Here is a 26,442-nt window from a genome sequence, read left to right as displayed (position 1 = left end):
AGATATTACACATCCATTTTTAAGTATTAAGAAGAATGAGGGGTTCTCAACTTAGACATATTTTCTCAGAGTCTTTCGTCTATCTGGTAACTTTGTAGTACTAGTCAGTTCTCAACACCTGCAGGCAAAGTGTCTCCAAAGGCAAAAGTTCATTTCTACAAAATTAGCACTGTATAAAAATTAGAAACAAAGAGTACAAAAAGAAACATTAAATAAAAGTTTTGCTTTTATTTAAAATAAAATGCATTTATACAGTCTTTAAACCATGAGTTATTGGACAATACTGGTAATCCACCCCTCCCTGGCACCCTCTTGGGCTATGTGAGCTAGGAATTTTCTGACTAGCACCGACGCAGATTGTAACAGCGCAATGGACTAGAACAAGGCCAGTCAAGGCATTAGAGTTAAGGACATTGTGGCAAATCATGACCATAATTAAGTCATTCTTAATTTAGCAGATATTAAAATTGCATATTAATTATATCTTTTAAAAGCATTTAATTAATGCAAGATGCTACATTTAAGCCATTTGCTAGTTGTGAGTAGTTTTAAAAAAACTGTACAATTTTATAAAATTTGTGTTTGTACATTAGTTACACAAAATGAATACTTCATAGACCTTTACTTCATATTGTAATGCAAAATTTGCATATTTTAGGCAAACAGTGAATATGCTGGTGAATACTAAAAGTGTTGTAATACAATATGGTGTAAAAATAAAAACACAAGACAATATACATACATGCTTATTCAAGAACAAAAATAAACCAAGCATAACGGACTAATAGCATTTTCCTTCAAGGTCAAACAATGACACTATTAAATAGACATCTTTTGCAGGCCTGATTTGTTGGGGGAGGAAATCAAATGGCTACCAAAAGTAGGACATTCTAAAACATGACGTCAAATTAAGCATACATTAAAACACATGCATTAGACATGATAAATAGACTTCATATAGGTTAAGCCCTGGGTAGCTTTAAAGTAGATGGCTTGTTTCTTACAGTTTGGCTAGCTTAAATCAGTGAGGGTTTGCTCCTGATTTGCCCACTATCTCAGTTTTCGATCCATGGCCCTAAGGGATATGTGCCAAATTGAACATACCATTTATTGTATCATGATAGCAGATTAATAGTCGTGCTTGTTTAGTGCACATGTTAACTGTTTGATAAGGCAAAAAAGTTTTCATGATAAAATAAATTTCAAGCTTACTTTATTAAGCAGCATGTAACAGACAGCTTTTAAAGTTAAATATTGTTATGGCCGTGGAGTTTCATTACACAAAATTTCTATTCACACCCAACCACTGGTAAGTTTGTAGAACATCTCTTCATCTAAACTCTCATTTTGGTCTTTTGCACGTGTTGAGAGAAATATGTAGCCACCGATGAATTCATGAACCACTTTGCAATCTACTTCAGTACAAATGAAGGACAATCGTACTTCATCTGCAAACTCTACGGTAACCTGGAACAAAGACAAAGAACTATCAGAAAACTCGAGGTGGTTGGGTCCAAGAAAAGTTCCTATGCTGCTTAAGGTGTGTCCTATCACAAAATACTTTTTGATCCTCAAATAGTTACTCTTTTTAAATCCTAAACTAATACCTTTAAGTCCAAAGGAACAGTAACAGTTTAAAAGGGGGTGGGAGGAGGGCTAGTAGTTTTATGTTATGAAAAGGAAGACTGAATGCAAGGGTTTAAGGTCATTAAGTTCCCAAATGGTCTCTGGTGATTCAATTAATGAGAACGTCTCTCTTCAAGTCCTGGAGGAAAACCTACTTCCTGTGTTTTATTTAATATTTGCTTTAGATATTTAACCTTTAGGTATCATGTTTGAATATTTCAGAAATAGGAATTAATACAAATCCACTATGATCCTAAAACAAATGACTTGTTAGTAAAAGGTTCTATTTATTTTAATTGATATTCATGTACTCCAAGACTAGGGGCAGCATAATATATAGTGATAAATGTGCCAGGTTTTAGTGTGAATCCTGATTCTGTTACTGGGGTGCGTGGTCATGGACAATGATGGCCCTTAGGCCTCTTAGGAGATGGGGTCTTGCTCTGTTGCCCAGGCTGGAGTGCAGTGGCATGATCATAGCTCACTGCAGCCTCAAACTGCTGGGCTCAAGCAATCCTCCTGCCTTAGTCTCTCAAGTAGCTGGGGACTACAGGAGCATGCCACCATGCCCAGCTACTTTTTAAATTTTTCTGTAGAGATGGAGTCTTGCTATGTTGCCCAGGCTGGTCTTGAACTCCTGGCCTCGAGTGATCCTCCCACCTAGGTTTCTAAGGTTTAGTGTCCTCATTTGTAAAAGTACTGGTAATCCATTTACCATAGAAGGCTATGATGATGTTTACAAATAAGGCACAAATATAAACATCTAGTATCATTCCTGGCACAGCGCAGGCATTCACCAAATATTAATAATAGCTATTAGGAGGGGATGTATCTATTACAGAAAGACAACTTTTAAAAAGATCAGGCAATATTCTAAGCAAATTATTATGTCCTTAGAATTTTAATAACTGGGTTAGTTATGAAACAGGCAAATTTAAGTGAGAAATGAATAACCAACCATAGTTTGTATTTTAAGAGGTAATAGTACAAATCATCTTCAGAATTTATAAGGCCTTTTATTCTTAATTTACTGATTTTTATCAGAAAGACTACTTTCCAGTATAGCATTGTTGCTAGCTTACCATTTTGATTTCCCAGTTTACATTCCACTGTTTCATGTTGCTGAAACGCCATGTTTTAATCGCATCTCCTGTGCTGGCATCCATCCTAATTAGTCTGTTGTATGCAATTCCAATAAGTTCTTCTTTTTTGCCCCCTTGGAACCTACAACATTAAAGAATACTTAAAAACATGTTGGGGGAAAGAAACATCATGCTGGCCTGGTTTTCTTCAAGATAAGTGCTCTCTGACCCTAAAAAAGAAAAAAATGCTATTCTCTTATGAGTAAAAACAGAAATGCAATTATTTTGGATTTTTAATGTGAAAAAGTTTAGAAAATCTAACGTTATTTAAATTTTACTGTAAAACAGGTTAAGGGGTCTATGTATGTATGCTTTAAATGTTTAACTTCTAATTACATGAAGTATTAATAGATTAAGCAAAAATGCACAGATTAAGGTTTACCCATAGATGCTTAGTAGAACCACTGACCTTGCAATGAAGTGTGTGATGCCAAATTCAGGTAATGACTGCCAAGCTTGAATAAATCTCATTTTGGCTTCAATTAAACTCATCTGAGCTACGTTCTGATGGGCCTCCAAGATTCTTGCTGTTATCTAAACACAATTAAACATCACCTTTACCATTAGACACTATTCTTTCATGGTAGAATCAAGACAAAAAAGATTTCAAAAGATTGAATTCCCCCAAAATCATATACTGCAAGAGTTGAAATTAGAAAATATCTGAAGCTACACTGGGGGATTTTAATAATAATGACTTTCAAAATAATTTTCCATAGATCAAGAAACAAAAAGTACTAATAGGAGTACATAATTGCCATACTTGAGGCATATTCTAATGCACATATAAATGATGAGCCTTAATTAAATTTAGCACCAATATATAAAAATTTCTAAAAGAATTATTAGAAAAGTTATTTATTTAAATTATGCTCACTTTGGGATAACTGTTCACCAGGGATGAAATCCATGAGGGAAGATTGTGACTATGGATTTTACATTTTTAATTAACGTTTTTTGTTTTGGTAAATATAGAGAACTTACCAAATCTCTTATATAGCCTGGCTGTAGATGGCAATGCGAAGAAAGAAAAAGGAAGCAGAAAGAAAAAAAAAGAGGCAATCAGAAAAAATGGCAATGAAGCAAAGAAAAAGTTGCGGTAACCTGAAAACCAAAATTCCAGCCAAAAACCATGCAAAATATTACTTCAGGTGGAAACCAAGCAAAGTAAATGCGAGAATGAAAATGAGGAAGCAGTAATTATTTTCCATTTAGAATACTGAGAAACATTCCACATTATTTTAGAATGTTAAATGTTACTAAAAAATTAAGGGCAGAAATTTGTAGGGAGAAAACTGTAAGAGCTAATACCTTCTTTCCCCCTCATATACCAGTTCTTACTGGTTAGGGTAAAGCTAATTATTTTAGTAGCAAAATAAAAATTAATATTCAAAAAGCCTTTAGAGTTTTCTCAGATTTAGTCAGATAATATCCATGCACTGCTTTTCAGAAATAAGAAATTGAAGGCATAAATAAGTGCAGTGCCCAAACTGTTCCTTTTTTTTTTTTTTACACAAGTAAAGCAAACCCCTCAATTACCATCTGTTTTTTGCATCCTTTTTCCTGGAAGGAAAAATAGAGAGATGCCATACACTATACTAGAAATTGTGGCTATAAACGCATTAGACATTTCAATTTGGATTAACATTTTCTTTAAAATTTAAAAATCCATGGCCAGGCATGGTAGCTCATGCCTATAATCCCAGCACTTTGGGAGGCCAAGACCAGCCTGGACAACACAATGATACCCTATTTCTAACTTAAAAAATTTTTTTCAATTAAAATCCAGTTTGAAAGTCGTATTTACTTTAAAATATGGATAGCAAGTTTAGCTAATATATGTATAATTGTAGGAAATTAAAGTAGATTAAATATAAACAAGGGTATACTGATAGACCCAAAGGAAAACCGTGTGTTTATGTCCTGGCTAGGAAGAACGACCCTGCTGCCTGCAGACTTCAGACTGTCATGGAGTTCAGTTTAGCAATTACTGAGCACTATGTCCAGTGAATAGCACAGTGCCTGACACGCAGTAGCAACTAAAACTTCTGAGTCTCGGCACTTACTAGGTGTCAGGGCAGTAACACATGGTCCCTCCCGACCTTCTGGGAACAACCTAAAGTCTAGTTAGAGAAAGGAGGGTTAAAAAGGAATGTGCATTTGGTAAGATGCCAACGTGGAAGACAGATGAGAAGGATTCCTAACCACGGACCACCCACATACTGTCCTCCTGTCAGTTAAAGATGAGTGAAACATCATTTTTGTCCTCAAGGGAATTTTCAGTTGACAATTTCTAGTCAAGAACTCGGGAGCAGAAAACTATCATTTTAAAGGCTTCTGAGAAAACAACTCAATACCGAGTTGATAGGGAAACCAACATTTGGCAGTCCTCACATTTATACTTGATAAGTTTTTTTCCTGATACCTAATAGTGAAATGATAAAATTGCTGAGATTTGAAATTATTCACTGCCTTTGAAGGCAAACTTTAGAAACAAATTTCTTTACAAATAATTTAAAAATAACTAAGAATAAAAACTGAAATGAAATTAGTACTTTACTTTCCCTTTTAACTTACAACCTCCATTCCACAAAGTTCCCCAGGGCAGCATTTCCTCCATTCCTTACTACTCCCACATCATATGACTATGGGATAAACAACTTCTAGGCTTACACCATCTCCAAAATTTAAAGACAAATACTTTGTGATGAAAACTTCTGAACATTTCTGATTTCAGACCCATATAATAAACATTATATTTAAAGTTAAGGAATTAATAAATGTTCTGAGTATTTCACTGAGCCTTTTCAGTATGTTTTAAAATTACTGCTAAAAGATAAAAGCGAAACTAGATAAAAATGAAATATTTATTTTAAAGGTCTTCTCCCCTGCCCACCCCACCTCTAAACTGAAGCCTTTTCCTTTTATGGCCGACATTTGGTGTAGAGAACACCGGGGCTATCCCAAGTGAAACTGCCCTGCAAAGGACCTTTTATGTTGTACCGAAGAACCATTTTCCTAAATAGCAATCCTTTTATGGTATTAATTTCCAGGAAAGGAATTCTAGACAGAGTGGACAAAAGAGTGAATTTCAATGAAAATCTACCAAACTTTGTAACTCTGTGCAAAATTTTGGTTAGGTTCTATTAAAAAAAAGACACTGTAAAATGTAGACTGTTCCTACCCTTGTGAAGTTTCTTTCTAAAGCCGGAAAGTCCACTTCAATAGCAAGAATAGGTACCATAGATTTTGTTGGGAAATGCTGGCTGTACTTTGTATCACATTTGCTTGATTATATAAGGAATAAAATCAAATGAATTAAGGAACACAAAGCATTAAGAACATGTTCAATTCTCTGAAATGTTTGAAAGAACATCCTGTAAATGAATGATTTCAAGTTGTTTAAATGTTCTCCACTATTCCACCTCATTATTTATTCTATGAAAATGACAAAGATTTTTTTTTTAAATGACCAATTTAAACTGACTAAAGTCTACTTATTGCGTACCGGTTGAGTATCCCTTACCTGAAATGCTTGGGACCAGAAGCGTTTTCGATTTTAGAATATTTGCATTATACTTGCTGGCTGAGCACCCCTAATCTGAAAATCTGAAATCCAAAATGTTCCAATGAGCATCTCCTTTGAGAGTCATGTCAGCGCTCTAGAAGTTTCAGACTTTGGAACATTTCAGATTTTCACATTAGGGATATTCAACCTGTATTCTAACCACTTGATGTAAAAGACTACCAATTAAGACTAACAAGTTTTATTTAAAAGGAGAAACTAAATTTAAAATATATATATAAAATTATAAAACAAACCAGCAGAAAACAGTAGATGAAGTAAAATGAATCAAGTACCTGCTTGTTCTTATACTTTTTTAGGTATCGAGGGGACACCAAACATTCAGGATTTATATCAGTTGTGATCTGCTCTGGTATTAACTGAGGATCTGGGTTTAAATGCTGCATCTTCAGAAAGGAAAGAATATTTTGCACTTCTAAGTTGTAAGAACTGTCCGCCATGGTCTTGCCTTTGGAGGCTAATCTGCAGGCTGCCATCCAGTGTGCGTACTGTTTCTCCTGTTGAAAGAAGAGTGATGTGTGAAATGCATCACGTGGTGGGTCTTTCAAGTATAAAATTTAAGGATGACTGATCAACTCATATAAAAAGCAAAGAAAATAGAGGTGTACTTTTAACTGGAAAACTTACATTGTCACAACGAAGCCAGATTTCATTCATGCCTTCTGCAACTGGAATCAGGAGTTTAATGTTAAATTTTTGGCCTGAAATGTTTACATCTGGGGTAACTTCACATCCTGTAATAAAAAATTTTAAATATTAAAATAGTTAAATTTACTTTTAAGAAATGCCAAGCCAATACAAGCAGTCCTCATTTTGTGGCACCTTAACATGTTGAATTTCGCCACAGTATTTTAGGAACGCATCTGCTACAGAAGGTAACATACACTTATATACTTGGAAAGTTGGTGTGAAAATAATTGGTATTCAGAATTTCATGTTATAGGCAAGTTTTCAGGAAGACATTTATGGGTTATAAGAATTCATGTAATCAACTCTGTTAAGCTTTAGCTGGGGGCTTTACAGAAGTGAATACGGATTAATGGAACTAGGTGTCAGATAACGGCATAATGGTTGGCAAAAATAAGCAATACCAGTATAACAGACAAGAGCTTTGCAATCACAAAGACTTCGATTCCAGATCTTTCTTTACCAAGTGGTAAAGAAGCATAATTATGGGCAATTTATTTAACATCTAAGTCTAGATTTCCTGACCTTACAGGGATGCTGTGTAATATAAATAAGATAATGTGCCTCTCAAAGCTCCCTAAAGGGTATTCCAATGGTTTGCACTTAGTTCACGTCACCCTCAATGTCATAAGATCATCCAGTAGAATTTATAAGGAAAACTTTAAATTGCTAGTAGGTCTTGCTGTTGCAATTCCTTTTGGCACAGAGAGTACAATGAATAACATAATAAACACCCCTATACCCACAAAGAATAAATGTTAAAATTGTCATTTTTCTCTCTCCACAGTATTAAATAAAAGAAATAGAACACTTTAGATAAAGGAGAGGTTCTTTTTGTTCTCTCCAGAAGCAACACCTATCATGAATTTGGTGGACTCCCCACCCCCCTTTGTTTTCTTTTTAAAATATTTACTACATATAAATAGTTCCCTTTATAACTCCTCTCATACAAGCGTTAGAAATGACAACAAAGTTATGTGGTGATCTGTTTAACCTGCAAAGTTAAAACAGGTGTTTGAAGATATACGATCTTTTTTTTTTTTTTTGAGACGGAGTCTCACTCTTTTGCCCGGGCTAGAGTGAGTGCTGTGGCGTCAGTCAAGCTCACAGCAACCTCAAACTCCTGGGCTCAAGTGATCCTTCTGCCTCAGCCTCCCGAGTAGCTGGGACTACAGGCATGCGCCACCATGCCCGGCTAATTTTTTTCTATATATTTTTAGTTGTCTGATTAATTTCTTTCTATTTTTGGTAGAGACGGGGTCTCGCTCTTGCTCAGGCTGGTTTCGAACTCCTGAGCTCAAACGATCCACCCGCCTCGGCCTCCCAGAGTGCTAGGATTACAGGCGTGAGCCACCACGCCTGGCCTGAAGATACACAATCTTTTGCACAAATATCATTAATAATTCAAGAGAATTTAGTGTATATGATCATATAATACTTCGGCCTGTTTTACCAGGATAACGACACAGGGAGAGACACAGTGAGTGGTAACTCAGGTGCCAGCATAGGGACAGAGGCACTTATGGGGCCACATCTCTGACATTCATTCCATGCCACTTCGGCTACCTGCTTCCATGGCAACAGCTGGACTTTGTCAGTTACCCAGTTAGTATACCTCTGAAAAGTTAAATGCAAACAGCCCATTCTGATCGCAATCTCCGATCCTAACTCTCATCAAACTCTTTCAGAGACGCTACCCTGCAACCCGCTGACTTTCTCCCCACCAGCATCATGTTTTCACCTCTCCCTTCTCCCCTGGTTCAGCATGGACCCCATTCACCAGCTATCGCCTCCAATCGTCTAGACTCACTGTCTTGACATTACGTATCTACTTAGCAAAACCTTAGCCCAAGTTCATTCCATCTATCTTTTACTTGCCTACACTTAGGCTGCTTAGTACTGTGAGAGGGGAAGGGGCATGGGAAAAAAAAAAAAAAATCACAAAACTGAGCAGGTAAGTTTCACCAGAAATTCATGGACCTCAATCTGAACTTGGCCCTTCACACTTCCAAGCCTTCTGTGTTTATACAGACATTTTCAACAATGTCTATTTCAAATCTTCTCAGACACCCTACAATGTCACTCATTCCCAGGGGACTTCACCTCTTTTGTCTCCAAGGAACTGAAAGCCAGAAGTGAAGTCCCTCAGCTTCCTGCCACCATACAAGCTAAACCTAGCTGCCCTTGCTCCACACAGTGGAAGAGGTGTCCCACCTCCTCCCCCTCTCCTGTCCAAATGGGCTGTTTGTTTACCATCTCAGGAACCTTGCTCCGTCACTGAGATCCTTGCTCTCCCCCAGATACTAGTATTTCCTTCTTCCTGCTGTCATGTTTCCATCAGCATCTGATTTCCTGAGTGTCTCCCATCTTACACCACAACATAGCGCCTCTCTCCTCCACTTCATACCTCCTTCTTTGGTTACGGCCCTCTTTCCTCCTTCCTTATCATGAATAAAGTTCATTAAACAGCTGTCCTTGTCTCAATGACTTTACTTCTCAATGACTATACTTTGGCTCCCATACTCAAAAAGCCACTGAAATCCACTGGCTCTAATCAAGGTCACTACCCACTTCCACTTGGCTATATACTATGGCGGCTTAACTATCTCATTTCTCTGTGGCATCTGGCACTACTGACTATACCTTTTGAAACAACATTCACTTTAGCTTCCATCATACTTCATGCTCATGGTCTTCCTGTGCATTTTTTTTTTTGGTTCTTTCATAATTTCCTCTTCCCTGCCCTGTCCCCTAAGCATGGGTGTTCTGCAGGGCTCTTCTGTTGGCCTTCTCTTCTCATAAACAACCATTACAATGGCTGCATTTACATTAATGCTAACTGCTACCCTATCAGGATCTGTAATATGCATCTCTCCCCTGACCCAATGGTCTATAGGGTATCTCCAAAAAGATATTCCACAGGCATCTCAAATTTAAAAACTCCCCAAATTAATCTCATCTCTTCCCCCACACTCAGCTCTTTCTTTTACATTCTAATCTCAACTTCACCCTACCCATCCAATTACATAAGCCAGAAATATGCAACCCCCCCCAGCCTCCTCCCATGTCAATCACCCAGTCTGTTGACTGAGCTTCGCAGTATCTATTCCACTTGCCCCCCTTTCTCCTTCTATGTTGATTCCCTTAATTTAGATTACTATCATCTCTCTAAAATTACTCCTCTATACCATAGCTGGTAGAAAATATAGATCCTGTTATTTTGGTGTTAATAATCTTTCAGTGACACTTCACTGTGCCAGTTCAAAAAATAATCTCCTTACCATTTTTTTTTTTTTTTTTTTTTGAGACAGAGTCTCACTGTGTTGCCCAGGCTAGAGTGCCATGGCATCATCCTAGCTCACAGCAACCTCAAACTCCTGGGCTCAAGCGATCTTCCTGCCTCAGCCTCCTGAGTAGCTGGGACTACAGGCATGAGCCACCATGCCCGGCTAATTTTTTCTATATATTTTTAGTTGTCCGATTAATTTCTTTCTATTTTTAGTAGAGACGGGGTCTCGCTCTTGCTCAGGCTGGTCTCGAACTCCTGAGCTCAAACAATCTGCCCGCCTCGGCCTCGCAGAGTGCTAGGACTACAGGCGTGAGCCACTGCGCCTGGCCATCCTTACCATTTTTATCATTTAATTTCTGCCAGTTTCTTCTGCTAGTACCCCTCATTTAGCAGGAATCAGATTCAATAGCTATTAAGAAAGTAGTCATCCTCCCCCTTCAATTCTATGTTCCAGCAGCACAAAACCCCCTGCAGTTGCTGATGCTTTTCTCCAGGCTCTTTTTTTTTTTTTTTGAGATGGGGTCTCGCTGTGTAGCCTACATTAGTCTGGAACTTCTGGACTCAAGCGATTCTTTGGCCTGAGCCTCCCGAGTGACTGGGACTACAGGTGCACACTGCCATGCCCTGTTCTCTATGAATTTTTGCACAACAGTCTTTGCCTGGAAGGCTGTTTTATTAATTCTCCTCCTTCCTTCCACAGATCTCAATTTCTCTTTGGATCTTAACTCAGACATCACTACCCACGGAGTCACTCTACCCTCACTGCAGACTGACTTAAAGAGCAGTCTTACCCCTTTTTCCTTTGACTCTTTACTTACTTTTTAAAGTACTATTTATTGCCCAAATTGTAATTCTTTATCTCCCCAACAGGCTCTAAACACTTTGAGGGTTGGGACTGTAACTGATTCTTCCTTGTGTCTCTAGTACCTAGTACAGTTTTCAGCATAAGAGTTTAATTAGTATTCGCTGACCTGCATTGTTAAGAACTTCATATTACAGATTTCTATGGGGATTTAGAGAGCGTCCAGTCCCCCATCTCTCAGAGGAAGATACTGAGGTCCAGACAGCCTATCTTTCCAAAATCACAGGGCTTGTTCAGTAGCAGAGCAGAATCCAGCCCATCTGACTCCTAGTCTAGTGTTATCGGTGAGATATGTGGGGAAAGTGCTCCTTTCAGAGGACTTGGGACAGACAGGATGGGAACTGAGAACAGCTTACGAGTTTATTACTTCCATGCCAGGACCTGACCTCTCAGTCATATAGGAAGAAGGTTAGGAATGTAATAGGGAAAGTGAGGACAGGGGCCAGAAGACCGACCTACTCTCTAAGTCAAGAGTGGATCATCCAAGCTGGTCCTGGGCAGCTGGAGAGGGAATCAAGAAGAAAGCTGCAGTGGATTTGGAGAGACTCAAAAGTGAAACTCACGTGAGAGGCAAGCAGTGAGCCTAATTTAAACTACAGGATTCCAACACATGAGAATAGCAATTCTCTACCCAGGACTGAGCAAGGTTTTCTATTTTTTAATGTGAATAACTGTACAGAGATCGTTTAGATGGCTACTAGGCAGAATTCATGTATTTGGTTACAGACTTGGACATTTTATTGAAATATACTAAAATATCCTAATGTACAATCTACAGTCATGTATCACATATCATTTTGGTCAATGACGGATCACAATTACAACAGTGGTCCCATAAGATTCTAATGGAGCTGAAAAATTCCTCTTGTCTCGAGTGATCGTAATGTTGTAGTACAGTGCATTAATAATGTGTTTGCGGTGATGCTGGTGTAAACACACCTACTGCACTGCCAGTGTGTAAAAGTTCAGCAATACAGTTATGTAAAGTACATAATACTTGATAATAATAAATGACTATGTTACTGCTTTATTTACTATATTATACTTTTAATCATTATTTTAGAGTATATTTCTTCTAATTATAAAAAAAAATTAACTGTAAAACAGCCTCAGGCAGATCCTGCAGGAAGTATTCTAGAAGGCATTGTTATCATAAGAGGTAACAGCTCCATGTCTGCTACTGTTCCTGAAGACCTTCCAGTGGAACAAGAGGTGGAGGGGGACGACAGTGATACTGACGACCCTGACCCTGTGTAGGCCTAGGCTGCTGTGTGTGTTTGTGTCTTAGTTTTTAAAAGACACAAAGTAAAAAAATAAAAAGAGAAATAGATAAAATCTTACAGAATATTATGACAACAGAAAATGTTTTTGTATGGTTGTACAATGTGTTTTAAGCTAAGTGTTATTGCAAAAGAGTCAAAGTCTTCAAAAACTTTAAAAGTTTGTAGTTACAGTAAGCCAAGGTTAATATATTATGGAATAAAATTTTTAAATTTAGTGTAGCCTACGTGTACAGTGTTTATAATGCCTATGGCACTATACAGGAATGTCCTAGGCCTTTACATTCACTCACCACTCAGTCACTGATTCACCCAGAGCAATTTCCAGTCCTGTAAATTCTATTCATAAGTGCCCTATCCAGATGTACCATTTTTAAGATTTTTTATACCATATTTTTACTGTACCTTTTAAAATATTTAGATACACAAATATTTACCATTGTGTTCCAGTTGCCTACAGTATTCATTACAGTAACATGCCGTACGTATCTGTAGCCTAGGAGCAACAGGCTATACCATGTAGCCTAGGTGCGCAGTAGGCTCTACCATCTAGGTTTGTGTAAGTATACTCTATGATGTTCACACAACAATGAAAGTGCCTAATGATGCATTTCTCAGAACATATCCCTGTTGTTAAGTGATACATACCTGTACTAAGTAAAATTTAGAATATAGATCAGGAATATAGAATATAGATAACCTCTGTGTTGTGTCAAGTGCAATTATTTTGGGAATCATTCTTGCAAAGTGAGTCAGGAGCCCTTTGGTACTTTTGTCCAAATACAAGTATCATAATTAGAAAGACATATTGCTTTACAGAGATTGATATATGTACATACAAAATGTGCCCAAAGGTGAGATAAGCTGGGCCATGAGGAATAACTCTCAGAACTGGCCTCCCAAGGGAGGTAGAACCTTTGCTATAATCAAGCAGCTGGGAAACCAGGAGGCTGCTGCTGTTGGCTCCAGAGCTCAGATATACCTCACTCCTCTCTCAATTCTCTGAATCTAATCCCTTAACTCAATTCCTAATTCAAATCTCACATGAATGCATCCGATGAGAACCTAAATCTTGCTGGAAATGAGTCTGGAAGATGTATTTTAGGTTTCTGGCCTTTGCTCTAAGGGAAGACACAGTAAGAGGACCGTGGAATAGAAAATGAGGAGCCAATCTACTGCATCCTCCACCAAGCATGCCAAGTGCCACAGAGTAGGTTTCACTTCCTAGAGGAAGTGGTATCTAAACTGGAAGTGAACCAGGCAATTTTAGTGAAAATTACCATCACAAGTGAGACGTGCATTAACATCCTGCCAGACCAGCTAAAGGCTCTGCAAAGAAATGAGAGCAGCAGCAGGATGTTCGCCACCTGTAGAAGAACCAGACCAACCTGGACAGGAAATTTCCTACCACGTGAACCAGTGTGTGAATCAGCTAAAAGTGAAGGAGTGATGTGCAGAACCAACAGTGGTCACCAAATAGGAAATGAAGCTATAGCTCCACAGACCTGAATGGAAAAAAAAAAAAAAAGCCAACAGGTAAGCCCTCATCCAGGCTTACCCGGGATGCTGGAAGCAGGCCTGCCAAAGCTGACACAAGGGAAAGGGAACATGCAATCCAAATACCAGCCCCTAGTTCTGAGACAGCTTTGGATTTGAAAAGACAAGAGGAAACCAATGACATTAATTATTAGCTAGGAGCCTCAGAGGGATACCCTGGGGTTGCCCTGGGAGCCAGGCTGAGAGCAGAGTAAAGATGACAAAACCATGTCAGAAAGTAGTACTGGGGAAGGGGGAGAACATGGCCAAACCCCGGTGAGCCAGGAAAATCAAGAGGCTAAGGACTCTGAGTGGGACCAGCCTATCATCAGTGACGGTGAGGAAGGGAGAAACCAGCAAAGCCCAGGAAGAGATAACTACAACACGGTTGAAAATAAGGCAGAATATGAAACAGATGAGGCGGTGGCTGCTGAAGAATAAAGAAAGCCTAAATGTCCTTAAATGCCGAAGATCAGAAAAAAGACACCATAAATTTATTTGACGAATGAGAAAAGCAGACTCATACACTTCAAGTGAGGTCTGCATAAAGAGATTACAACAAAATATTCACATGGAACTGAATACTCAAAACTGTGAAAAGAAGTAAAAAAAAAAAAAACTAAACATTTATAAAGTACCCAAAGCAGTAAAGAGACTGCTAAACTTTTTTAATCCTAGGAAGTGAAATTCACTGACTATTAAGGTCAACAGATATTCCACCATCAACACCAGTCACGCACGGCTCTCCTTACCTCTGAGGTTCATCTGATGGGCTGGTGTGCCACTGGATTCTTCTTTGCTCTTATAGCAAGAAATAGATGTGTCTTTGAAGGTGCACCAGTATTGCTTGTAACCTTTCAGAGTCAGCTTTTTTGGCCTATGGATCAAATAGAAGTAAAAGAACCACTTTGATGTAATTTTATCAATGCTGTATTTTAGTAGCAAAGTTACACAATGTTAGAAGTCTGAGGCCAAGTTTTACACATGCTGAAATCAGTTCCCTTTGGCCAGTGTCCTATAGTCGGTGTTGCTGTTCACTGTACCCCTCCCCTCTCAATCTACTCCGGAAAATCCCACAGTGAGTGGGGAGAGGAGGAGGACAGTAGGGCGTACATTCCAGTACTCCTCAGTTGTAGCCACCTCATCTATCATTAGCAGGTCACATGGAAAGGACAGGGAAAAAAAGGTGAAGTAAATGTCAGTAGTTGGAAGATTCCTAGGTCCCAGGATTACCTGCAGGTTCGTGGGTGTCTGTAGGGCTGCCTTTGGAGCTGTATGAAGAAGCAAGTGTAACTGGCATGACTGGAAGTGAGGGAAGTGCTCCTCTCCCCCAGGGACATATTCCAATGGTGACATTAACTTGTCACTCCAATGTCAAATGCAAAAAGAGGACAGAGCAGTCATGAGGGAGAGTGCATAAGGAAAGGTGCAGAAGATGAAAACGGGGTGTGCATGGGAGAAAGAAGGGGGGGCAGGGCAGTGGCATCTGAAATCTTGCCTTATCTCAGAAATGCTGCATATTTTGAACTTTGTATGTTCAGCTATATTTATTCTATAATAGTTTTATACCTTAAAGAGTAGAAAAAAGTATATTTTGCCTCACTTCCTTTCCTTTTTCCCCTCTCTGCCTTAATGCCCAGCTCTTCTGATTGGGTGGAATGTAGCTAGACTGTTTTAAAATTTAGGTAAGATATACTGGGAACCTTATATAAAATGTTCCATGAACAAATGAACAGAATTCAACAGAACTTGGGGCTCTGAACAAGGAAATAACCACTGGTAATAACAGTTCATTATGTACTGCTTTCAACTGAGGCCAGTGGGGCTGTGCCAATGCACATTACTAAGTTTCAGCATCTATATGATGCAATCTAGGTTTCACAATCTTTTTTAAAGAAAAATGTTTATTTTTGAGCACTATGATTTAATAATTTGGTAAAAGTGGTTATTGTCTCTCATTATAATTTAGTGTTTATTTAATTGGTAAATCCTTTTACAGATGCATTTGCTAGTCAAACTGATGGTAAATTTCAATAATGTGAACATGACTGTAAAACGGACCTTACTCATTAATATTTGGAATCCTTCCCCCTTTTGTACTTACTTGAAAACTTTAATATAGTCAGCAAGTTCAGGAATGGAAGTAATGTCACCCTAGGGAGAGAGTTCAATCATTTTCTTATTTTTTTAAAAAATTCTTTCTAATGTTGGGTATATGATCTCAAGAACCAGCCTATCTAATAAACAGAATTACACAAAATATAGATTACAAAGATTTTAAAAACATAATAATGTTACATGGTGTTATGGACCATACATACAAATTCTTCTTGGAATGAAGGCATTTCCACAGAGTAAAAAGTTTACAAAAATTTGATGAAAATGGCAATTTATACAATCCACAAGAATATATTATGTTACTACTTCTAATACAGTTTGAAAATGTTTGTAGCTGCATATGGAAAATTTGTAAATCATCAGAGCCCTGAAATAAGTGTTTCTTCAGTGATAACTAATTCCTAACTTTATTATCTATCTATCTATCTATCTATTTATGAGACAAAGTCTCACTCTGTTGCCCAGACTGGAGTACAGTAGCATCATCACAGCTCATTGCAACCTCAAACTACTGGGCTCAAGTGATCCTCCTGCCTCAGCCTCCTGAGTAGCTGCGACTACACGCACACGCCACCACGTCCAGCTAATTGTTCTATTAATATTTTTTGTAGGGTCTCGTTCTTCCTCAGGCTGGTGTTGAACTCCTGGCCTCAAGCAATCCTCCCCCCTCAGCCTCCCGGAGTGCTAGGATTATAGGTGTGAACTACCACACCCAGCCTAATTTCTAACTTTAAAACCAAACTTTGCATTTAAAAATTTTCCTGAGATACGTTTTTCTCTTCCTTGTAATATTTCATATGCGCAGATCACTAAATGAATTTTATTATAACTTGAGATGGTTTCCTCTGCAGAAATGCTTTCCCACCACTTGTAAAAGAATGTGTAGTGTATCAAAGATCTATCTTTACTATGTTGAAAGTACTGGAGATTAGTAAAATATTACTTTAAAAAAAAAAACTTCCCTGGAAGTTCCTAAAAAAATTAATATCTTACTTCTCTAAAGCATTAAATATTTCTCCAATATCCCCAAGTACTTTGTGAGAACCTAAATCCATAAAAAGGAATGCATCAATTCAAACTAAATTAGAAGGTAAAAAGATTCACCCTACCAGAATTGTTGATGTTTTACCCCCTTCCAAAGTAATCTCCAGGTCTGAAAGGGCAGCATCAACTTCATCAACTTCTTTGTCACTGTTGTTCAAATGATTCTCTGACGTCATGATTGACAGCTTATTGATATGATACTGGAACCAGAAATATTTTATTAAAATGACTGTTAAAACTGTAAAACTCTAAAATGAAATTACTATCTGAATCTGTACTGAATGCTTTTTTTCACCAAATCTGAAAAGCTAAAAGTGTCAGAAACTATTAATAGAATGATAGCAAAATAAAGGGCAGGGCACCAGAAATCAATATTCTAAACCTACTAATAAATATTTATCCAAAAGAAGTAGGGTCTTTGGATATATACAAATGAATTCATAGTTTGGGAGTCCTAAGACTTAAGAGAGTTAACTGGTCCTCAATTAAGCGCCACATGAGCAGCAATTTTTGACTGTTTTTTTCACTGTAGTCTTCTCTATGCCTAGAACAGGGCCTGGTATCAGTGAATATTCAATGAATGTACAGAAGAGGAATGAAGTCTTTTGTAGAAATGGATTAACATTGAATACCTTACATTACTACTATTACCCAGAAGGAAAACGTGATCACCATTATGTTGAAAGCAAAAGCTTCACTTGCCCCCCATCCTCAATTTGATGCTCTATATTCTCAGCTATATACAAGATTATGTTTATATGTGAGTACACACACAAGCATCCACGTACATGTGTACGTATGTGTATATATATTGGGGGAGGGGTAGCACGTGCATGCTCGAGCAAGCATGCACAGTGAGCAGTGATAACTACTTATATATGTAGACTGGAAAATCTTTGGGTACAGAATAACTAGTTATTGATTTTAAATACACTTGGGTAAATGACTTAGAAGAAATATGAATAATCCATTAGATTTTGATGTTAAGCCTTAAAGAGGTTTTATGCAAAGGTCAGCAAAACTTTTAAATCTAACTTAATCACAGTTACCTTTCAAAGCAATAAGTAGCACTCCAAATTTCTGAAGTATTCATTTACTTAATAAAATCTATTCATGGGAACACTTAACAAACTAATCTGAGGCCAATTATTAATATCAGTGTTCCTCTGTGTTTTAAGATTTAGTGAATTAGTAATGAACAGTCTCTGGCTATACCTTGAGTTGTGATAAAATGAGATCTATATAGTGGTAGAAACTTCCATGTTCATTAATTATGAAGAATGAGGCAGGCTGAGGCCCTCAGGCAGTGACCCCAAATGTCAGAGTATATCAAGAATCATCTGGAGAGTTGGTTGAAAATACAGATCCCTAGGTTCACACCCAGAAATCCTGATTCAGCAAATCTGGGGTCCAGCCTGCACTCTGCATTTTTACTAAGTGCCTTAGGTGATTATGACGCAAAAAGTCTTCATGAGACATATTGAAAAATCCTGGCTGTGAATGGGAGTTGTCATAAAATCCAGCTATGCTTTCAAAGGTGTAAAGTGTATGGGATATCTGTTAAATTTTATAATACATACTTGGAGCTAAATGCTTTTAAAAACAATGTTATCTACTTTATTTTTTATCCACAGCTTATTATTCTGTATTCCTTTGTTTCTTTTTACTATGGTAAATTTATGTTACACAAGGATCCAGACAACCCAAGAGGAGGATACTTCAGAGTATAGGCTATATCTCTGAAAGAAAACGTACTAGGCATCTCCTCACCATACTTCCAAAATGTCCTTATTCTGGTGCTGGATGGCTCCCTACAGCCAGAGGGGCAGTATCTGAGAAAGCTTCCAACAACTCAGGGGATTTGTACTCTAAAATTCTCTGATTAAATCTAGAGTTTTAAATGGTCCAGGAGAACTATGCATGTTCTGAGACTGACAGTTTCCATGATTTAAAATCCATAGTCTCTGTGGTGTTTCTACTGTACTGATATGGAATATCCACTACACATTAGGAGGGGGTGGGCTGCAGAATAATGCCACTTCTGTGAGAACACGATTATTTCCTTGTCATTCAACAAATACTTTGAGCACCTGTTATGTGCCAGGCACTATATGCATTTGTTGGCTTTACAAAAATAAAAACAATAAACATGCATTTCTATAATAAAAAAGATAAAAAGGCAATACTATACAATAAAATCTGTGGTCTTTCACACATATATTTTACAAGTATTATTATTCTGTCATAGGCAAAACTTCCACTAGAAAATTGTGAGTTTGTATTCAAAGTGAAAAAGATGTAGGTACAATGCCATAGCCAAGTGAGGGTACTCCCCAAAACTGCTCCAGAATTTAATTCAAGAAATCCTTCAAACAGTATGAATCACCCAGAAACACAATACAGGATTCTTTACCAGGTGATCAGGCAAGTGTCTAGAAAAGAACTGATTAATCCATCTGTCACCTAGGATTTTCCTCATCTGTCCTTGTTTTCGATTCCCTTCTTTGATCACATAAACTAAGCTGTTCTTGTTCCCTAACAGCAACCTTTTGAGTTTTAACTGAAAACTTTTCTGGGCACATACAAGAAAGCATTCGGAAGACCAAGAGCATTTTTGTGTTCTAAGGAAAAAATGAAATCACTTTTTACAGTGAAAGCTCTTTAAAACTATATGTCAGCTTTGTTTCCTGTACTTCTGTTATTTGAAGATCAACTTTATCAAGACTTTAGATGGAATGAGAATCTCATCATAATCTGAGAACACTCACTAAAGCCTTACTCAGGTACCCGAAATTTAGGAAAGATGAATTAATCTGGTGGTCATCAGACTTTAGCATCTGTAAGAATGTGGATTTGTGGATGCCACCCTAAAGCTATTTTACTAGATGGGGTATCAATAATGAAGTAGATAATTTTTAAAATAAGCCCCACTATAATTCAGAAGCAAGTGATGTACAAGTACCACATATGGCAAAACAGTAGTTTAATCTAAGGAAAATGTTAGCTACCTACTTCTTAAGGATTATCATTCTAAAAGCATATTTATGTTTAGTTTCACTAGCCCCTTAAAATTTTATCACCCAAAAGGGTATCATTTCTGCCATAGCCTATATAGTGTGTCTTATCATCTCCAGCTGTTTATGAAATTATGCAGGTGTGAGCTCTGGATCAGATCTGATTTTTAATACATACTTTCTTTCCTAGGGAAAAATGAGTAGCTTTAAGCTAATATACATTTAGGGGTGAGAGGATAATTTTTTTCCTACAAAACACACAAAAGTAACTATTAAGTATACCACTAAACTCTTAGATAAGACAAACAATTAAACTAAATTCATGTATTTGTTTTGCTTTCCTAAATGTCTATTCACTTTCTACATGGCAAAAAATAAATACTGTCTATCAAATGCTACTGGAATTACTATGCCACTTAACTATTTAAGAATAACCCCGTACCTTCCCCCTCAACAAGTCCCATTTACCAAATCTTTCAATACCTGCAAGGCTGCAAACATCATCATTTCTTCTTCTGTGCACTCAATTTCTTCTAGGAGAATAGCCCATTTGGCCTGCTCATAAAGCTGATTGATTCTGATTGCATCGTACTGCAGCAAAAGAAACAGTTCTTCTGTAATATATCACCTTTAACAGTGAAATATTTGAAACTCTAAATATTCACTTTTTCCCCAGGATTTTTACTTACTATCAAATACTCAATTATAAGAAAGATACCTATAGGATTAGATATACCTATATATATACCCTCATCTAATTTTCCATTAAAAATGACATTAAAATATGACAGAAGATAACTGATTTTTCAGTACTAAAAATAGATTCTGTATATTATTTTCCAGGGAAATAATCACTAGATATTATAGCCTTTATTATAAGAAATCTCATTTGATGACATTAAAGGTAGAACTACTGATTACTTTTCAGTATTGTTATTGCAACTTGCCATACTAAAGTGTAATCAGAACACTAATTATCTGGGGGAACATCTCTGTGGAGATGCATAAAGTGGCAGGTCCTTAGAAAGAGTAGTTAAGTATTCAAAATAGAGGGTACGTATATACTTGTGGAAAATAGATTTACTTACATGTTATTGAATTATCCATTTAATTATATTAATAAAAATCAATAGTAATGCCTTAATAATACTACAGGTTAAGTATCCTTTATCTGAAATGCTTTGGACTTTCTGTTCTGGATTTAGAGTATTTACAGATTTTTGAATATTTGCAATATACCAGTTGAGCATCCCTAATCCAAAAATCCTAAATGAGCATTTCCTTTGAGCATCATGTTGGCACTCAAAAGTTTCTGATTTTGCAGCATTTTGTATTTTCAGATTGGGGATGGTCAATCTGTACCTTAGAATGTTAACAAAATACATCTCTCCCCTCCCCTTACAAATGTAACTATTCCCAAAATAGCTTTAGGTTTACTAAAAGATATGATGTGGCCTGAAAATGAATTAAAATTATTTTTTGTGGTTCTATTACATACATTTTACTGTTGTATAAAGAATTATTTAAGCACCTAAGATGATAAATATATACATTAAAATCTAGACATGAAAAGGATGACAGTATAGCCAAGAGAAGTTTTCTCAGGATGACAGAGAAGACAAAGATCCAAACCTCTGTGCCAAGTGTTTTCAGGGCAGGGAAAACGTCCAGATCTTTACAGCAAAGTTAAATATTTCCAGAAAAGCAAAGTACCACAGTAGCACAAATGATACCAATCAGAGTAAAAACAGATGTTTGTCTGTTATACAGGTAAAAAGTTAGACTTAAAAAAAATTTGTTTGAAGCAAAATCTTTTGATACATAGTTATCTAAAAGTAACTGAAAAGGTAATCTTTTGAAAACTTTTCTTTTACTTAAAATATAGTTGAAGAGAGATGTTAAATTAAAAAAAAAAACCTTTACCAATTCCCCAGTATCAAACTAGTACCTTTAAAGTACAAATCAACCAAAAATGTAATTATCTTGACAAAAAAGAAAAAGGTTTAGTTATGTTTTCAACCTACTAAAACAATAGGCTTATTTAAAATTCAAATGCCTTTGCCTAAAGCTTTGGGTTTTTGTTTTTGTTTTTTTTTTTTTTAAGAGATAGGGTCTTGCTCTGTTGCCCAGGCTGGAACGCAGTGGTGTGACCATATCTCACTGTAGCCTCGAACTCCTGGGCTCAAGCCATCCTCCCACATCAGCCGCCTGAGTTGCTAGGATTATAGGCATGTGCCACCAAGCCCAGCTAACGTTTTTAAAAAAATTTTTTTGTAGAGATAAGGTCTCACTGTGTTGCCCAGGCTGGTCTCAAACTCCTGGCCTCAAGCAATCCTCTCCCACCTCAGCTTCCCAAAGTGCTGAGATGAGGCACTACATCTGGCCTGGGTTTTTAATATTATTCAAGACTTGCCATATACAAACAATTCCTTATCCCACCAACTTCCAAAAAACTACATCCAAATGAACAGAAAACAAACAAAAAGGAAAAAAAAAAAAAGAGATCCCTTTAAACCCTCGGTACCTTTGGATTCAAATCAAAAAAGCTGTAATACTTGAATCGGAGCAGCAAGGCCTCATTTTCCTTCACATCTTGTTCCATGAGAGATCTTGAAGAATCAAGCCATCTGGACAAATTAAGAAGAACAGTGGAACAAAGCAAGATAGAATTAATAAAATAAGTCTACCTCTAGTTAGATAAAGAAATTCAGTTGCTTCTCTTTCTTAAAACCTACCCTTGGTTGATTTTTGCTTTATCAAGAAGAGCTTGAGGCTTGAACATTTTTGCCAAGATTTCCGGTGATGTGATTGGTTGACTGACAGCAAGTATACCAGGGTTGCCTTCAGACAAAGCACTATCACCAAACCAGGCAGAAGTTGGTGACAAGGGGCTTCCATCATGAGCATCATAAGTGGGGGTCATTGTTTTACTATAAAGTCCTGGGCTTGAATATATACTTCCTAATAAATAACATGAAAAACAGGTAGTGAGTATCAAGTACAGAATCTTAGTTTTCAGTAATAACACATACTATGATATAAAGCACATTGTGAAACACAAGTTTCATCCTGAAAGGAAAGCTTAGTATATTATTTTACCTGTTTTGAAAACACATGAAATTAACTCCATTTGCATAAGATTAAAACATGTAATAATGAAGCTTTAAGAGTATAATTAAATTGGCAAAAATTGTGGGGAAAAATGAGTTCAAGAGAATTAGAAAATAAGGATATAGCTGAAGCAGACAAACACTTTTGTGTGTAAATTGTGGCAAGGCTCACCTTTCAGAGGGCCAATGTAAAGAACATCGGTGCCTATAGAAAAGGAAAGAAAGGAATTCAGAAGGTAAAGGAAAGACAACAATAAGAGGACAATAAGAAACAAAAGAATGAAAAGGAAATGGGAAAAAGAAAAAACAGATTTCTTCCTAATTGTGAATCATAAACTGAAGTACAAATTTCAAGTGGATTTCAGAGTAAAGAACCTTGGAAACTACAACCTAGGAAAAACAAATTTCTTGTCCAATTCAAAAGCATGAAGCTGTGCTTTAGTAAAGCATACAGTGACAAACATGTCTAGATTGTTTACCACCATTTGAAATCCATACTCTGTTTTAAGATAACTCAATGTAATTGAGTATATTCACATAAATTAAGAGAATAATTTTATGTTAGTTTTCTCAGTGAGCAGCTAAACTGGTTTCAACAGATTTACAAATAAAGTATTAATGCAAAAGGGTACATAAAAGTTTGCCCTGGAAAAAGGCTAACAAAGGTACATTTTATAATTAAACCCCTGAAAACAGGGATATTGTCTTATCTTCCAATGTCTCAGTATGATAGGGCTAGGTATATGGTAGAGGCTACGTAAGTAAAAATGTTAAATGAGTCATCTAATAATACATTCTCCTTCATTTAAACTACAAAAATTAGGCCAGGCACAGTGGCTCACCCCTGTAATCCTAGCACTTTGGGAGGCCAAGGCAAGAAGATCGCTTGAAGCCAGGGGTTCAAGACCAGCCTGAGCAAGAGCGAGATCCCGTCCCTACAAAAAAGTCAAAAAGCAGCCAAGTGTAGTGGCACATGCCTGTAGTCCCAGCTACTCAGGAGGGTGAGTCAGGAGGATTGCTTGAGCCCAGGAGTTTGAGGTTGTAGTGGGCTATGATGATGCCACTGCACTCCAGCTCCAGTGACAGAGCGAGATGCTGTCTCAAAAACAACCCCCCCCTAAATAATAAATAAATAAAATAAAGCACAAAAATTAAGGAGATTAAAGATATTTTAAAAAGTTCAGAATGACCTTAAGTAAAAGCAGCATACCCCTAGCCCCCAACAAGTCTTAACACAGGTAAATTACATTCTGTCCTGTAGTCATAACTTTTAAAAAGAAAATGTATAATGAGTATAACATTATTAATGGATGATGGAAAGAAAATGGCTTTTCTATTCCCCAATTTAGGAATATGCTTAGGAATCCCCCTCCTTTCCTCTCTCAAACTTTTTACTCCCATGCAATGATAGAAACAATTACCTGTGAAAAAGTGGTAATGCTAGAGATTTTTATAGTTGTCATGACAACTATAAGGAAGGCAAAATAAAAAAAATTTTTTACTAAAAACATGTGATCTCTTGTTAGCCACAGGATATCTGATTTGATGTCTCTGATATGTGTTCTTCCAATGTCAGTACTAAAAAACTAGCAAAGTTGTGAACTCTCCTTTTTTCAGTGTTTAAAGAAGAACATTGGATAGTTAGTCTTGGGGCTTTGTTTAAAAGCTGAAACCTTAAACTAGACGGGTATTTTTCAAACTTAAAATCGTGTGACGCTTTTGTGAAAGGGTTAATTGGGTGTCCCACACTTATTAAAAGGGCTGAAAACATTACTCCAGCTCAGCTGGGCAAAGAATAATTCTGCTATACAGAGTATACATGTAAATAAGATATGTCTACTTCTAGGCAAAATCTTGCTGTTTATTTCAAAGATCTAATAAATAAATCTTTTACTTAAGAATGTTAGAATACTGAAAGTTTTTTTTTAATTTTTTTTTTTGAGATAGAATCTCACTCTGTTGCCCGGGCTACAGTGAGTGCCGTGGCGTCATCCTAGCTCACAGCAACCTCAAACTCCTGGGCTCAAGCGATCCTCCTGCCTCAGCCTCCCGAGTAGCTGGGACTACAGGCATGTGCCACCATGCCCAGCTAATTTTTTCTATGTATTTTCAGTTGTCCAGCTAATTTCTTTCTATTTTTAGTAGAGATGGGGTCTCGCTCTTGTTCAGGCTCGTCTTGAACTCCTGAGCTCAAAGGATCCGCCCACCTCGGCCTCCCAGAGTGTTTAGGATTACAGGAGTGAGCCACCACACCCGGCCAGAATACTGAAAGTTTGTTCCTAGTATGAATCTATAATTACTAACCAAAACTGAGTGAAGTCAGAACTGACAATTTTCTTTATGAAGTTTCTAATACAGAAATATGTTCCCCCTAAATCACACATTTTAATAGAATCAGTCACCTACCCAAATCTCTTCCCTTTCAACTGAAGTTTGTATATCCTTCACTTCATACACCTTGCCACTTCACTGTTTCTATTTGTTCTATGGACACGACCATGGTAGTAACTCATTTAGTGTTCCCAACAACTCTATTATTCTCATTTTAGAGGAGGACTCTGAGGAAAAACAAGGTTAAATAGTTTGTCCAAGGTCAAGAGCCAGTAAGTTGCAGAGCCAAGCTATAAATCAGCCAGTCTGGCTGCAGCTGTGTACACTGCCTCCATGTATTGTAACTTACCTAAGCCATTCCCAAGTGATTTGTCTAGAATTTTTGTTACTAATGTCACTATTGCAAACAGTATTTCAATAAACATTTTTGTACTTATTTCCCAATTCTAGCAGCATTGCTGGGTCAGAGGGTATATGGGCATTTTAAATTCCTCAGTCTCAGTTCAGAGGTAATCCCAACTAGCTTGTTTTCCTGATTGCCTGGCTTAAAACATATCTGAAGCAGAAAACCAATAAAGAGTAAGATGAAGTAGCAGATTTAGTCAGCTGAATAACATGGAAAGATAACTTAAAAACTCTTGAGGAGAAATGAAGAGTTCAAAAAGCACTATAGTCTGAGGTTACCTACCACAGACATTAAAAATTCCATGTAAATGAATAGCTGCTGAGTATTGCTATATTTTAACACAGTAAAATCTGCCTCAACTCAGTTATCACAAATTCTTTTGTTTTTTTTTGACGCAGAGTCTCACTCTGT

The 26,442-nt window shown here is 37.1% G+C and overlaps 1 protein-coding gene across 1 annotated transcript in view; it reads right to left on the bottom strand.

The window, feature by feature from the left end:
• Positions 1 to 207: 207 nt before the first annotated feature.
• FERMT2 (fermitin family member 2) overlaps positions 208 to 26,442 on the bottom strand; it is a 78,258-nt gene continuing 52,023 nt past the window's right edge. The window contains exons 5-15 of the mRNA XM_012663821.1: positions 22,920 to 23,145; positions 22,709 to 22,811; positions 20,668 to 20,775; positions 17,236 to 17,370; positions 16,113 to 16,162; positions 14,761 to 14,885; positions 6,982 to 7,088; positions 6,630 to 6,851; positions 3,178 to 3,302; positions 2,709 to 2,850; positions 208 to 1,467 (exon numbers count right to left, since the gene is read on the bottom strand). Of these exons, the coding sequence (XP_012519275.1) occupies positions 1,294 to 1,467; positions 2,709 to 2,850; positions 3,178 to 3,302; positions 6,630 to 6,851; positions 6,982 to 7,088; positions 14,761 to 14,885; positions 16,113 to 16,162; positions 17,236 to 17,370; positions 20,668 to 20,775; positions 22,709 to 22,811; positions 22,920 to 23,145 (1,517 nt within the window). The 3' untranslated portion in view covers positions 208 to 1,293. The remainder of the gene's footprint in view (positions 1,468 to 2,708; positions 2,851 to 3,177; positions 3,303 to 6,629; positions 6,852 to 6,981; positions 7,089 to 14,760; positions 14,886 to 16,112; positions 16,163 to 17,235; positions 17,371 to 20,667; positions 20,776 to 22,708; positions 22,812 to 22,919; positions 23,146 to 26,442) is intronic.

Source organism: Propithecus coquereli, unplaced genomic scaffold (genome assembly GCF_000956105.1).
Source record: "Propithecus coquereli isolate 6110/MARCELLA unplaced genomic scaffold, Pcoq_1.0 Scaffold83, whole genome shotgun sequence".
Lineage (NCBI taxonomy): Eukaryota > Metazoa > Chordata > Mammalia > Primates > Indriidae > Propithecus > Propithecus coquereli.
The sequence above is the reverse complement of the archived record's forward strand: the minus strand, read 5'-3'. Positions and strand labels throughout refer to the sequence as shown.